This window comes from Aspergillus terreus, genomic scaffold (genome assembly GCF_000149615.1).
Source record: "Aspergillus terreus NIH2624 scaffold_13 genomic scaffold, whole genome shotgun sequence".
Classification (NCBI taxonomy): domain Eukaryota; kingdom Fungi; phylum Ascomycota; class Eurotiomycetes; order Eurotiales; family Aspergillaceae; genus Aspergillus; species Aspergillus terreus.
Window position 1 is genome coordinate 763,509 of NT_165936.1, and position 11,684 is coordinate 775,192.

General features: G+C 57.0%; 4 protein-coding genes across 4 annotated transcripts; 3 read left to right on the plus strand and 1 right to left on the minus strand.

Moving 5' to 3' along the window:
- Positions 1-1,369: 1,369 nt before the first annotated feature.
- Positions 1,370-3,554, plus strand: sC (sulfate adenylyltransferase; the record flags this gene model as incomplete). The annotated part of the gene is made up of 5 exons (XM_001217350.1): positions 1,370-1,538; positions 1,633-1,660; positions 1,767-1,949; positions 2,160-2,305; positions 2,356-3,554. 5 exons carry the CDS (start codon positions 1,370-1,372, stop codon positions 3,552-3,554), a joined length of 1,725 nt encoding a protein of 574 aa, XP_001217351.1.
- A 627-nt stretch (positions 3,555-4,181) lies between these two features.
- ATEG_08766 (uncharacterized protein) lies at positions 4,182-5,627 on the plus strand (the record flags this gene model as incomplete). The annotated part of the gene is made up of 1 exon (XM_001217351.1): positions 4,182-5,627. The coding sequence occupies one exon, from the start codon at positions 4,182-4,184 to the stop codon at positions 5,625-5,627; it is 1,446 nt and encodes a 481-aa protein (XP_001217352.1).
- Positions 5,628-6,244: 617 nt separating this feature from the next.
- ATEG_08767 (uncharacterized protein) lies at positions 6,245-7,779 on the plus strand (the record flags this gene model as incomplete). The annotated part of the gene is made up of 3 exons (XM_001217352.1): positions 6,245-6,997; positions 7,232-7,280; positions 7,328-7,779. 3 exons carry the CDS (start codon positions 6,245-6,247, stop codon positions 7,777-7,779), a joined length of 1,254 nt encoding a protein of 417 aa, XP_001217353.1.
- A 2,807-nt stretch (positions 7,780-10,586) lies between these two features.
- Positions 10,587-11,476, minus strand: ATEG_08768 (uncharacterized protein; the record flags this gene model as incomplete). The annotated part of the gene is made up of 3 exons (XM_001217353.1): positions 10,587-11,094; positions 11,148-11,245; positions 11,297-11,476. The coding sequence occupies 3 exons, from the start codon at positions 11,474-11,476 to the stop codon at positions 10,587-10,589; spliced, it is 786 nt and encodes a 261-aa protein (XP_001217354.1).
- Positions 11,477-11,684: the final 208 nt, after the last annotated feature.

The window sequence follows — 11,684 nt, forward strand, 5'->3', positions numbered from 1 at the left end:
TAATCGACCAGTCTGCTACGGCGCACGTACGGAGGACTTGGGTGGTATCTAATCCCGGAGAAAAACTGATACGACCGGAGTCACCACCCAGTCAAAAGACACAGACGACAGTTCCCCCGTTCTTTATATTCGGATCGACAGCCAGACGCTGATACTCAGGAGACAGAGTTCTCCGTCTCCTCCGTCTTTCCTGTCTTTGCCCGGCGGAGGGTCCGAGATAACCTACCACTTGGCTTTGGACAAGACCGACTATGGATTCTAGCTGGGGGGACTGGGTCTCCTGACGATGAACCCTGAATATCACTGGGTCGAGGGGGGTTTATCGAGAAGATGACTACCTATCTAAGTATTATTCTTAGCATTCTTAGAACTCCGTAGTATTGAGTGGTTTGGTGTGCGTGCATACTCTGTAGGAATAGGGCATGTCGATCAGGTGACCCGCCCTGCCAAGACGAATCACGCAAGCGGGCGGGCGGATGTCGTGATGGCGCTGCCGCCACGTTTCAATTGCCGTGACAGCGACGGAGAGCTCTCGCCTAGTCTCTTCTGAGCTAGACACCTTTCGGGGGAATCCTTGGATGTGAGACAACAACCAGATCTTCAACGTCAGCCTTCTGAAGATGATTGCGACAGTACTTTATACTATACTACATATATAGATTCATCTCTCAACAACCTGGATCCGAGCCCCTCGCCACAGGCCACCTCCCTCCGCTCCCTCCTCCCAATCCCTGGTTGCCCCTGAAAATCATGCCTTCTTCCGGGATTCTAGTCGCGTTCGATGGATTCTGTTAGTTAGTCGGATATTGTCATCATCATCGGCGTCATCATGGGGGGAATGGGGGATGGGGGTACGGGGCCCTAGCGGCCTGTTCCCCAACATGCCGCGGGAGATGCTCAGTGAAGAGTGCAGAATGTCTGATTCCTCGCATTATATGGGTTCTGATGTCTCCTTTATACCCAATAGTCCTCCACTACCAGGATCTCCAGAACCTGAATGGACCACGGATATGGGAGACAATCGTTACCGGCCCCAGCAAGCGGAGGCTCCACCGCCTGACGACGCCGCCAAGTTTCCTTCATTAATCGGAGGGGAACGAGTGTTGTTAATCTTGCTGGGGGGATTTTTTTAGTGAGAAGAAAATTAAAAAAAAAAATATTATTATCATTATTATTACGATGTCTGCTCCGTAATGCAAGCCATCCTTGGTCCGTTTTAACTTCTGGTCGTTGCCGGGCCTTCTTTTATTTCTCCCCCACCTCGTCCTCTTCTTCCTCTTCCTCCTCCTCCTCTCCTCTTCTCTTCTTCTTCTTTTCTCTTCATCTTTCCATTTCCTTTCCTTCTCCTACCAACCTTCTACCCGTCGCAATGGCCAACTCCCCCCACGGTGGTGTCCTCAAGGACCTCCTCGCCCGCGATGCCCCCCGCCATGATGAGCTCGCCGCCGAGGCCGAGACTCTGCCCGCCATCGTCCTCTCCGAGCGCCAGCTGTGCGATCTGGAATTGATCATGAACGGAGGTTTCTCTCCTCTTGAGGGTATGTCTGCTGTCCGCGATGAGGTCAATTCTTGGTGCGATGGCACCAGCGCTTGGCTCTCGGCATCAGGACTGACTTTCGCTCCGTCGCACAGGTTTCATGACCCAGAAGGATTTCGATGGGTATGTGGACTGCCCCAAGACATTGGCAATTTAACAAGAAAAAAAACCCCCAATTCGAAAAAGTAAACACCATGAGGGGTTGTGGCTGACTCGGGTTCCTCTCTAGTGTCTGTGAGAACTGCCGTCTTGCCGATGGCCACCTCTTCTCCATGCCCATCACCCTCGATGCCTCCCAGCAGGTCATCTCCGACTCCAACCTCAAGCCCGGCTCTCGCGTCACTCTGCGGGACTTCCGTGATGACCGCAACCTGGCCATCCTGACCATTGAGGACATTTACCGCGCTGACAAGTACGTTTGACCCCCTCACTGTTCACTTTTTTTTCTCCTATCCTCTCGCGCTCTCGGTCTTGGCGCATGTCGATCTCCAACCTTTACCTCCGTCCGCGGCCTCATTCCGTGTCGGAGGGGTGGCGATTGGACATGCACGAGGGCTGGCGTTGCGGGCGCTATAAGTGGGGCTAGATGACGCGGATAACTAATCTGTCCCCATCAATCTAGGGAGAAGGAGGCTAAGCTGGTCTTCGGCGGTGACCCCGAGCACCCTGCCATCAAGTACCTCAACACCAAGGTTGAGGACTTCTACATCGGTGGTAAGATCGAGGCTGTCAACAAGCTCAACCACTACGACTATGTCGCTCTCCGCTGTATGTCTCGGTCCGCACCCCATCCCCCAACCGCGTACTGACCCGCACAGACTCTCCCGCGGAGCTGCGTGTCCACTTCGACAAGCTCGGCTGGACCCGAGTTGTCGCTTTCCAGACCCGTAACCCCATGCACAGAGCTCACCGTGAGCTGACCGTCCGCGCCGCGCGCGCCCGTCAGGCCAATGTCCTGATCCACCCCGTCGTCGGTCTCACCAAGCCCGGTGACATTGACCACTTCACCCGTGTCCGTGCCTACCAGGCCCTCCTGCCCCGTTACCCCAACGGCATGGCCGTCCTTGGTCTCCTGCCCCTCGCCATGCGCATGGGTGGTCCCCGTGAGGCCATCTGGCACGCCATCATCCGTAAGAACCACGGTGCCACCCACTTCATCGTTGGCCGTGACCACGCCGGTCCCGGTAAGAACTCCAAGGGTGAGGAGTTCTACGGCCCCTACGACGCTCAGCACGCCGTCGAGAAGTACCGCGAGGAGCTGGGTATCGAGGTCGTCGAGTTCCAGCAGGTCACCTACCTGCCAGACACCGACGAGTACAAGCCCAAGGATGAGGTCCCCGCTGGCATCAAGACCCTCGACATCTCCGGTACCGAGCTCCGCAACCGCCTGCGCACCGGTGCCCACATCCCCGAGTGGTTCTCTTACCCCGAGGTCGTCAAGATCCTCCGGGAATCCAGCCCTCCCCGTGCCACCCAGGGTTTCACCATCTTCCTGACTGGTTACATGAACTCCGGTAAGGACGCCATCGCGCGTGCCCTCCAGGTCACCCTGAACCAGCAGGGCGGTCGCTCCGTCACCCTTCTCCTCGGTGACACCGTCCGCCACGAGCTCTCTTCGGAGCTGGGCTTCAGCGCCGAGGACCGCCACACCAACGTCCAACGCATCGCCTTCGTCGCTGGTGAGCTGACCCGCGCCGGTGCCGCTGTCATCGCCGCCCCCATCGCTCCCTACGAGCGCTCCCGCAAGGCTGCCCGTGAGGCGGTTTCCGGCCTCGGCGGCAGCTTCTTCCTCGTCCACGTCAACACCCCTCTCGAGTACTGTGAGAAGACCGACAAGCGTGGCATCTACGCCAAGGCCCGCCGCGGTGAGATCAAGGGCTTCACTGGTGTCGATGACCCCTATGAGGCTCCGGAGAACGCCGACCTGGTTGTCGACGTCTCCAAGCAGAGTGTGCGCAGCATCGTGCACGAGATCATCCTCATGCTCGAGAGTGAGGGCTACTTCGACCGTCTTTAGATGATCGGCGCTTTGGTTTTGGGTTGGGAACTAGGTGATTGCTGGATTTGTGTATAGAATGTACTTCTTTTTTAATATAGCTTTGATTCCCCTTAGATGGCAGAGTAAATTTGTAGGTGCCTGAACTGTAATCTGAGATGTAGGAGACTGCCGCTTTCGATTCCTTCATAAGGTACTATCATGCATAGACGGTATGGATCAGGGCATATCATACCACGTGACTACCAAACCAGACAAACACCATCAACTTCATCATCGCCATCGGCACAGCTTCATTTTCTCACCACCACCACAACAACCACGACCATGCCTCCCCCTCGTCTTCCCGTCGGTCGAATACCGGGGGCGGCTCGCCTACCGCGACTCCCTTCCAACCGACATGCCCTCACGCAACCCCCTCGGCGGGAGTTGGTGTCCCCGCCGCTTGTTCGTCCGCAGCTCCCATTCCTCTCGCCATTGACTACCAACCGCCCGCTCCCTCCGCTTTCCATCCACCTCCGCCAGCATTTCGCACGTCTGATCTCCACCGAGCGCCGCGACTACTACAAACGCCGCTTCGGCCGCGGTCTCCGCATCGGCCTGAGCTTCTACGCCATCCTCGTGCTCTTCCAGGTCATCAAGCTGGGCATGTACCAGGAAGAAATCGAACACAACTGGCCCACGCCGCCCGAATGGACCTGGAAGAGCCGCTGGTGTCTGCGCTCCGCCCAGGCCCTCATGCACCCCGATCAGATCGGCAAGCTCATGACCAACTGGCCCATGGTCGCCGGGTACCTGCGCGAGCTGCTCGAGCGGCTGGAGGACGCCAACAGTGCCGACGGTAAGGGCGTCGTGCCGCAGGGCGACGACCACGGCGGGTTCCTCGTCGAGGGCGTCGGCCGCACCGGCCTCGACGTCTCGGCCAAGAGCGAGCCCTGGCGCCGTGGCTACTTCCAGGCCCTCATGGGCGCTGCCAAAGCCGCTGAGAGCCTCGAAGGCTGGCTCACCGACCGCAAGCAGCGCATCTCCGCCCCCGCCGACTACGTCGTCGGCCCGTCCAACCCCCGCCACAAGCCCATGCCCGCCGGCCAGAGCAAGGTGCCCCGCGAGGAGGACTGCGAGCCCGCCTCGCCCAGCCCCGAGGTCTTCTACCTCCGCATCCTGACCACCCGCGGCTTCGACACGCGCCAGAAGCTCGACGCCGCCCTCGCCTATGCCGACTGGCTCGACTACAATGGTCTGCAGGTCACCGCCCGCGACATGTACACCTGGGCGATGGACATTGCTGCCGCTGGGTGCGCGGACGCGCCCCGCGTCGTCGATCTGAAGACCGGCGTGCTCAAGAAGGACGCTGCAGTCAGCGCGGGCAGCCCGCCCCTCCCCTCGGAGAACATCCTGCGCGTGTCCACCGCGCTGGCCGTGCACCACGCCCGCCACGGCAACCTCCCCACCGCCCTGTCCATCTTCACCTCTGTGCTGCAAGCCCGGCGTGCCCTCCCCCCGGTCTCACCCGACAGCCCCCTGACACTCCCCGCGCTCCCCTCCCTGACCCGCCCCAACGACCCCATCCGCCGCTTCTTCACCTCCCTCAAAAACATGTTCAGCCCCGTGGAGTACCCGCCCGCGCTCCCCAGCGGCGACGCCCCACCACCCCGCACCCCGGCCTCCGTCTGCGACGAGGCCGGCCTGATGACCTACATCGGGGAGATCCTGTTCGCGTCCTCGTCGCAGGAGAAGGGGCTGGCGTGGACGCGCGACGCCGTCGACATGGCCGAGACGACGATGATGGAGCTGGGCGAGGGCGTGGACGCGCGCCACCGCTGCGCCGAGTGTCTGCGCGTCGGCCTCGAGAACTGGAAGACCATGGTGGGGCGGTTGGTTGCGCAGGCCGAGCGTGCGGAGCGCGAGAGCCGCCAGCAAGCAGAGAAGGCGTGGTTTGGCGGTGCGAGCCGTGTCAAGACGTTGGAGCTGGAGCGGAAGCGCTGGGAGGCGGAGCAGATGATTCTGGATGATCGTGTACGGCGGCTGTGGCCGCTTATTGAGGGGGAGTCTGGATTGGAGGGGATTGCGCCGAATAGTTCGTTGTTTGTGTGATGTCCCCTTTTCTCTGATTCCCTTTCATTTTCTATGTGGTGATTGCATGGATGGTGTTATTGGCGTTGCATGACTGGTTGGTACTTACCTTTTCGTGTATATGAGCTACATCTGTATCTATAGTCTACTGTACAATGCATGCATGAATCGAGAAGAATGACTTTGCGATTCTACTCTACAATGCTCCAAACACACGGGATATATACGACCTATACTATTATACCAACCAACCAACCGACCAAAGAAGAGAAATAATTACCCACATCCGTGCCGAAACTCACTCCTTCGTGATCTGGTACCGCCCATAATCCAACGTGAAATTAGCCAGCAACCCCGCATCCGCCAGATCGATCGTGTAATTCTGCGAGCCAATTGAGCTTGCGTCCGCATCGCCCAGGAATTTCTGCAACCGCTCCTCGGTCAACATTGCCGCTCCGAGCGTGCCGGTCTTCTCGAGGATGTACAGCACCGCGACGCGGGAGAAGTCCACCGCCTTGCTCGGGAGGGCGGTTGCGGTGGGCGACGCTGTTGCTGTAGCGGAGGTCGTTGATGTGGCGTCGGTGGCCGTAGCCGTGGGCGAGGATTTGGTTTTCGTCGCACCGGAGTTGTCGAAGACGATGCCGTTGGATGTTGCGGTGGCGCCGCGCGCCGCGAGCGTCTTCGTTGCGCCTGCCTGCGTCTCGCCGAGATCAAGAACAGCCCGACGGGTCTTGCTACTGCTGACGCCGCGGAACGAGACGAGAGCGTTCTCCGTCGTGCACGAGACGTTGTTCTGGCTGAACAGCGCCATGATGGTGGTGGGATCGAGGTCGATGTCGAACGTCTCCGAGGACTGGGTGAAGAGGCGGGGGAGATCGCTGCCGACGGTGGCGTTCTTGCCGTTGAGTTCGGTAGTGATGCAGCTGGCGTCGCCGGCGATGGTGCATCGCGAGCCGGTGAAGCCGTTTGTGCAGACACAGGAGCAGACGTCCGCGCTGGACACGCTGACACCGCCGTTTTCGCAGGGCGTCGTCTTTTCGCAGGTGTTGGCGCTGCTGGCGTGGCTTTTTGGGATTGCGACGAGGAAAACTGGGACGAGGACGGCGACGAGGATGATAGCGAGGATGATGAAGAGCACCAGGACGAAGAGCCAGGGAGGCATCCCGCAGCAGCGACGCTGGGGCCTCGCGTCTTTTTCTTGGTCGGCGCCCTCGTCGTGCGAGTCGAGGTGGTGCAGGGTCGAGCGTCGGAAGAAGACGGGCCACGAGGAGCGGTATCCGTTTTCAGGGGTGGCAGCCGGCGGAGGGAATGAGGCCAGGATGCTACGGATCGAGCCGGATTTGCGGTACTCGTGGCCTGGTCAGATTAGTATGCGAGTTCGGTATATGGAGGTATGTTGTGGGTGACGAGATGCTTACCCCATGGGAACCGTGGCCCACCACCGCCGTTGAGGAGGTCGTTGCGACTGGCAGTGCGGCCGTGCTCGAGATTGGTAGCAAGCTTCGTGGCCCGACGGATCAGGTCAGGCAGGCTGGTCAGACTGCCGCGCTTTTCAGCGTCGCGGACAGCGCTCATGTCGAGGCGAGGGGGTCTGCGACCGCCCGGGCGCTTGTCGCTCATTGTAGGGGCTGCTTTGGGGAAGACACCAGCTTCTTTTTCGAGAGCGGAGACATCGTGTGCGTCGGGGCTCGCGGTCTGACGCGGCTCGTCGAGTACAATAGGCAGTTTTTCCGGGTCTAAGTGGGAGGAGGTGTCGGTAGAGGAGGTCAGGAAGGAATCGCGCGGTGCTTTCGCGCTGCTGTCACCGCCAGAGACACCTTTCGAAATAGCTGTCGGTGTAGCCTCCGCTGTGACAGCTTTGGAGGCCTCGTCCCGCGACGGCGCGGGCGATTCAGTGGTAGATCGCTGGATCGTGCGGAGCGAGGGCTTTCCTCGCTTCCCCAAGCTGGCTTGTCGGACAAGACCCGTGCTGGCCTCGTGGAGGTCCTTCGGATCGGAGTCGTCGGAGTCGACGTCCAGGTACGTGCCCAGGATCTCGGACTCGGCGGGGCCCCGACCCCCAGCTGGAGGGGGATTACTCTGCTGGATGCGACGGATCCTTGGAATCCACGGGGACTTTCCTCGGGAATGGGAGACACGGAGGATCTACGCTTCATGCTTGGGCGGGAGGTAGGTGGAGCCAGATTGCTGGTCCGTCCTCGGGGGACTCTCTGAGGGACATTGTGCTCGGCATGAGCAGCCTGGGCAGGGACTGGAAAATCAGGGATCGATGGGATAGAGTCAGATGACGAGACAGCGGATTGCCGGAAGAGGTCCTCCGTCGCGACAGAGGAACGGGGAATGTTCGATTCAACGCTCGACTGGTCAGGATGTCTTGGGGCTGCATGATGAGGCAAGGGCTGCGAGAAGGACGGCACTTGGCGTGGTTGGAAGTGAAGCGGACTCGGTGCAGCGTCGGGCAAGCTCCTTTCGGAGTATACTGACGGAGAGGGGACATCGGGTCGCGGCGGCCGTTGAGGAGGAGGGCCTCGGGGAACGAACAGTCTTCCATGCTGATCAACCACATTCGGCGGCAGATCGTCATCTGGCAAAGGCCACTGGGTCATGTGGGCCGGGTCCTGTCTGAAAGACGGCATTGCTGGGCTATTCGCCGGCGAAGCTTGGATTTTTGGACGTCTCCCAGCTTCCAGCATTTCCCTTGCCCGACGAACAGATCCTTTCCTTTCCGGACCCCTATTCGGACCAGGTCCAGACCCTTGGTTTCGTGGCGCACTAGACTTCATTGACTCCCAGACTAAGTATATTGTCGGTCTGTCACAGTTGTTCGCAGGCGGTATATGACAGTCCTGTAGATGACCTTGTAGAGAACATAGGTTGCGATTGAGTGAAGTGGATAGTAAAGAATGAAGGGTCGAGGCGAAGCCTGACTGAATACCAGCTCGAACGCGTCGAGAGAGATGGATGAATGAAAGGCAAACGTGATGATTCTCCGAGTAGCTGGCTTATTTCAAAGCTGTGCAGTCGGAGTGTACGGTAGATGGAAGCAAAGAAGTTGGATCTTGAGATTCCTGCGCTCAAGTAGAGAAGGAGGGCATTCAATGCCTTCTACGAGACGTCAGGCGACAAGCAACATCATAGGGTCTGAAGGACAAGACATACCGGAACCTGATGGGTGGAAAGAAAGAAAGAAAGAAATGAAGATAATAGACAATCACAGTTCCATAGTCTCGAACTAGGATGTGAAGTGTCAATGGATCTTCTGCTGTTACCAGCCCCTGGAATGATCAATGTCAGTCTTTCAGTGTTGGGCAAAGGCGAAGAGAATCTTGACGCCTGGACTTACGGATCCCTTGTGTGAAGGAAACAGAGAAAAGGAGCTTCTAGCCCTTTCGGAGAAAGAGAACGACAGAGGTGTAAAGAGGAAGGAAGAAAACCAGCCGAGAGCGCGGACTCGGTATAGATGGGGCGCTTGGGAGATAGCACCAGACACGGGTGGGTAATATGAATCAGGATTTTCCAGCACCCGAGAACCAAAGGTCTGGCGTTGATATTAAACTGCCTCATCTCCGTGCAATAATGCATGGGCACGGAACTAGGGTAGAATGGTCGACTGTTTAGACCCGTCTGGTTCGGTCGGAGTGGAGCAGAGCCGAAGTAGCGTGGAGGCTGACACAAAGGACCGTTTGATAGTCGCAGGTAGTGTTCGAAAATCCCAGCCGTTTTTCTATCGGAGAATTATCGTGCTCCGTAGAAAGATAGATAGATGTTGTGCTGCAGATATCCCCTACTTCAATGGATTTTGGCCCAGCTCACTGCATGAAATTGCATTTCAGCGGCACTCGCGGGGGATGGGGCATTTTTGATACCATGTTTCGCATTGTGAGCCAGAGAGGCATGAATCGCAACACCACGCGATGGGAGGTGTAGGCGACGCAGTCAGATTGGCCTGTCGAAAAGATCCGGAGTAAACGAATGAGCTCGGGTAGATAATTGGGGCCAGGATCCAGTGGGAATAAGACATCTGAATCGCGGGAGTCCCATTGGCGCTGGTGGAGGCCACCAAAGGTGTAGCGGTTGACGCTAAGTCTCAGCTTGAGCACTGGAGCCACGGCTGTGCAGCGGGAATGGCAACCGGAGAAGTCAACATGAAACCAGCGTCCCGTGTCGGTTGGCCAATGAAGCCGGGGTTCTCGAGGACGAGTCGGGGCTGGATAGACTTATCCAGCTGATGGTTGATCGCAAATGGTTCTCGGAAGGGATCAACATGGTGTCAAAACGCATGATCATCACTGCATCCGAAGCATATCCAACTGGATCGATAGCATTCTCGATGGTGATCACCAACCTCATGAGGCTTCCCTGGTCAGTTGGGAGCGATTGAGATGTGCTGGTGGCGGGAGACCGCGCCGTCGGTGGCTAACCTCGCTTCCAGGGATTGGGGCGAGGCTAGTCAATGGCACTATTGATTCTGGATATTATCGTAATATCCCCGAGAGTGCATGGGCCATGGTTGATGGTATTAATAGCATTTTGGACGATGAGGAGGCAGGGAGAAGGATGTGCACAGGGGGAAGAAGCATCGACGAGAGATCAACAACCTTGTTGTTTGTATCTTACGTGATCCGCTTGTATGTAGACTACTGCAGTAGATGCCAATGTGATGACAATTCCACATTATATTCCTTTGAATATGTTTGTCGTTATATTGACTTGATATTATTATTCCGAATAATATTCAGTTCTTCTGCCATAATATCCAGATCCACTTGGTTTATGTGACTCCACTCAGGCTTTACGGAGTACATTATATACATATTGTAGCTCCTTGATCCTTATGGAGTATATCCAGTATGTAAATATAGAATCCCTGCACGACATTTTGAGCCCCATTCAAGACACTTGGCAAATATAGGTGCATCGGACATGGACGCATGCGGTAGGTATCGTTTCTATCCTGTACTTCGTACAATCACACCGGCCCTAGGCCTGACCGAGTTCCTCTCGTACTTGCGCGATCTCCCTCTCTGCTGACTGCATCTCAGTCGTAACACTTGCAAGTTCTGATAGATGACCCTCTACAGCGGCTGTAAAGGAATTTTGCGCACTGCGAAGGGTTGGCGGGACCAGTATTCCATACCACCGAAGGGGATCGGAAGAGCGAGGTTTCGTTTTGGACTTCGATTTTGACTTGGACGTAGTAGTAGATTCTAATCCTGTCTTGCTTGCTTCATCTGGACCGGAGGGCTCTGGGGAGTCTGGGGCGTTCAAAGGCTTCGTAGCGTCTTCTGAAGCTGGCTGACCGTCCGAGGGATCACTGCTCTCAGGAGACGGCGGTCCGTCATTCTTTGGGTCTTCTTCTGATTCCTCGGTTTTGGCGGATTCGATTTTGAATGTGTACTGGAATGTGGCCGACTTGTCGGATTGATCTGTATCTTTCGCCGACAGATTGTTGGTTGCGGCGCATCGGGTTTGTATGGTCCTTTCAATCCTAATAGTCAGCATTGAATTTATCATCGGGTGCAGACAGTTGTTTTGGCTCACATCCGTCTTGTTGCTTTCATGCGATCGTCATAGTAATCTTCGCCGTATCGTCGCCCTGGAGGACAGGCATAGTTGGCTTGTGCGAGCGCCATGAACCCCTATAATCAACTCAATACCTAGTCCCCAAGAAGTTGGGGAGAGAACCATACTGAAGACAAACAGGAGGCCATTTGGGACTGTAACTTCTGGTGCTTATCAAGCAGATGGAGATACCGTTCCAACAGGTCGTCCAGCGTCTGCGTCAAGTCGGCCGTCGGAGCTTGTTTGTGCTCGGGTTCAGGGGATATCGACCCATGACGAGAGGCTGGAGGAGTAGGGATTTGTGGCATAGCTAGAGGATCCAGGCCTGCACGCGATACAGGTATATGGCAGTGTGTGTCGTGGAGGAGAGCTCGGGGAATTGGATGTCGGGGAAGAACGACAGGAAAAGCTGGAGAAGATCGGCCGAGGAGTCCGATAACTCCGTCATTCATCGCCCAAAAAAGCCAAAGAATTTCCCGCCGGCGCAACCACCATCAACCACTCCCACTTGGTCTT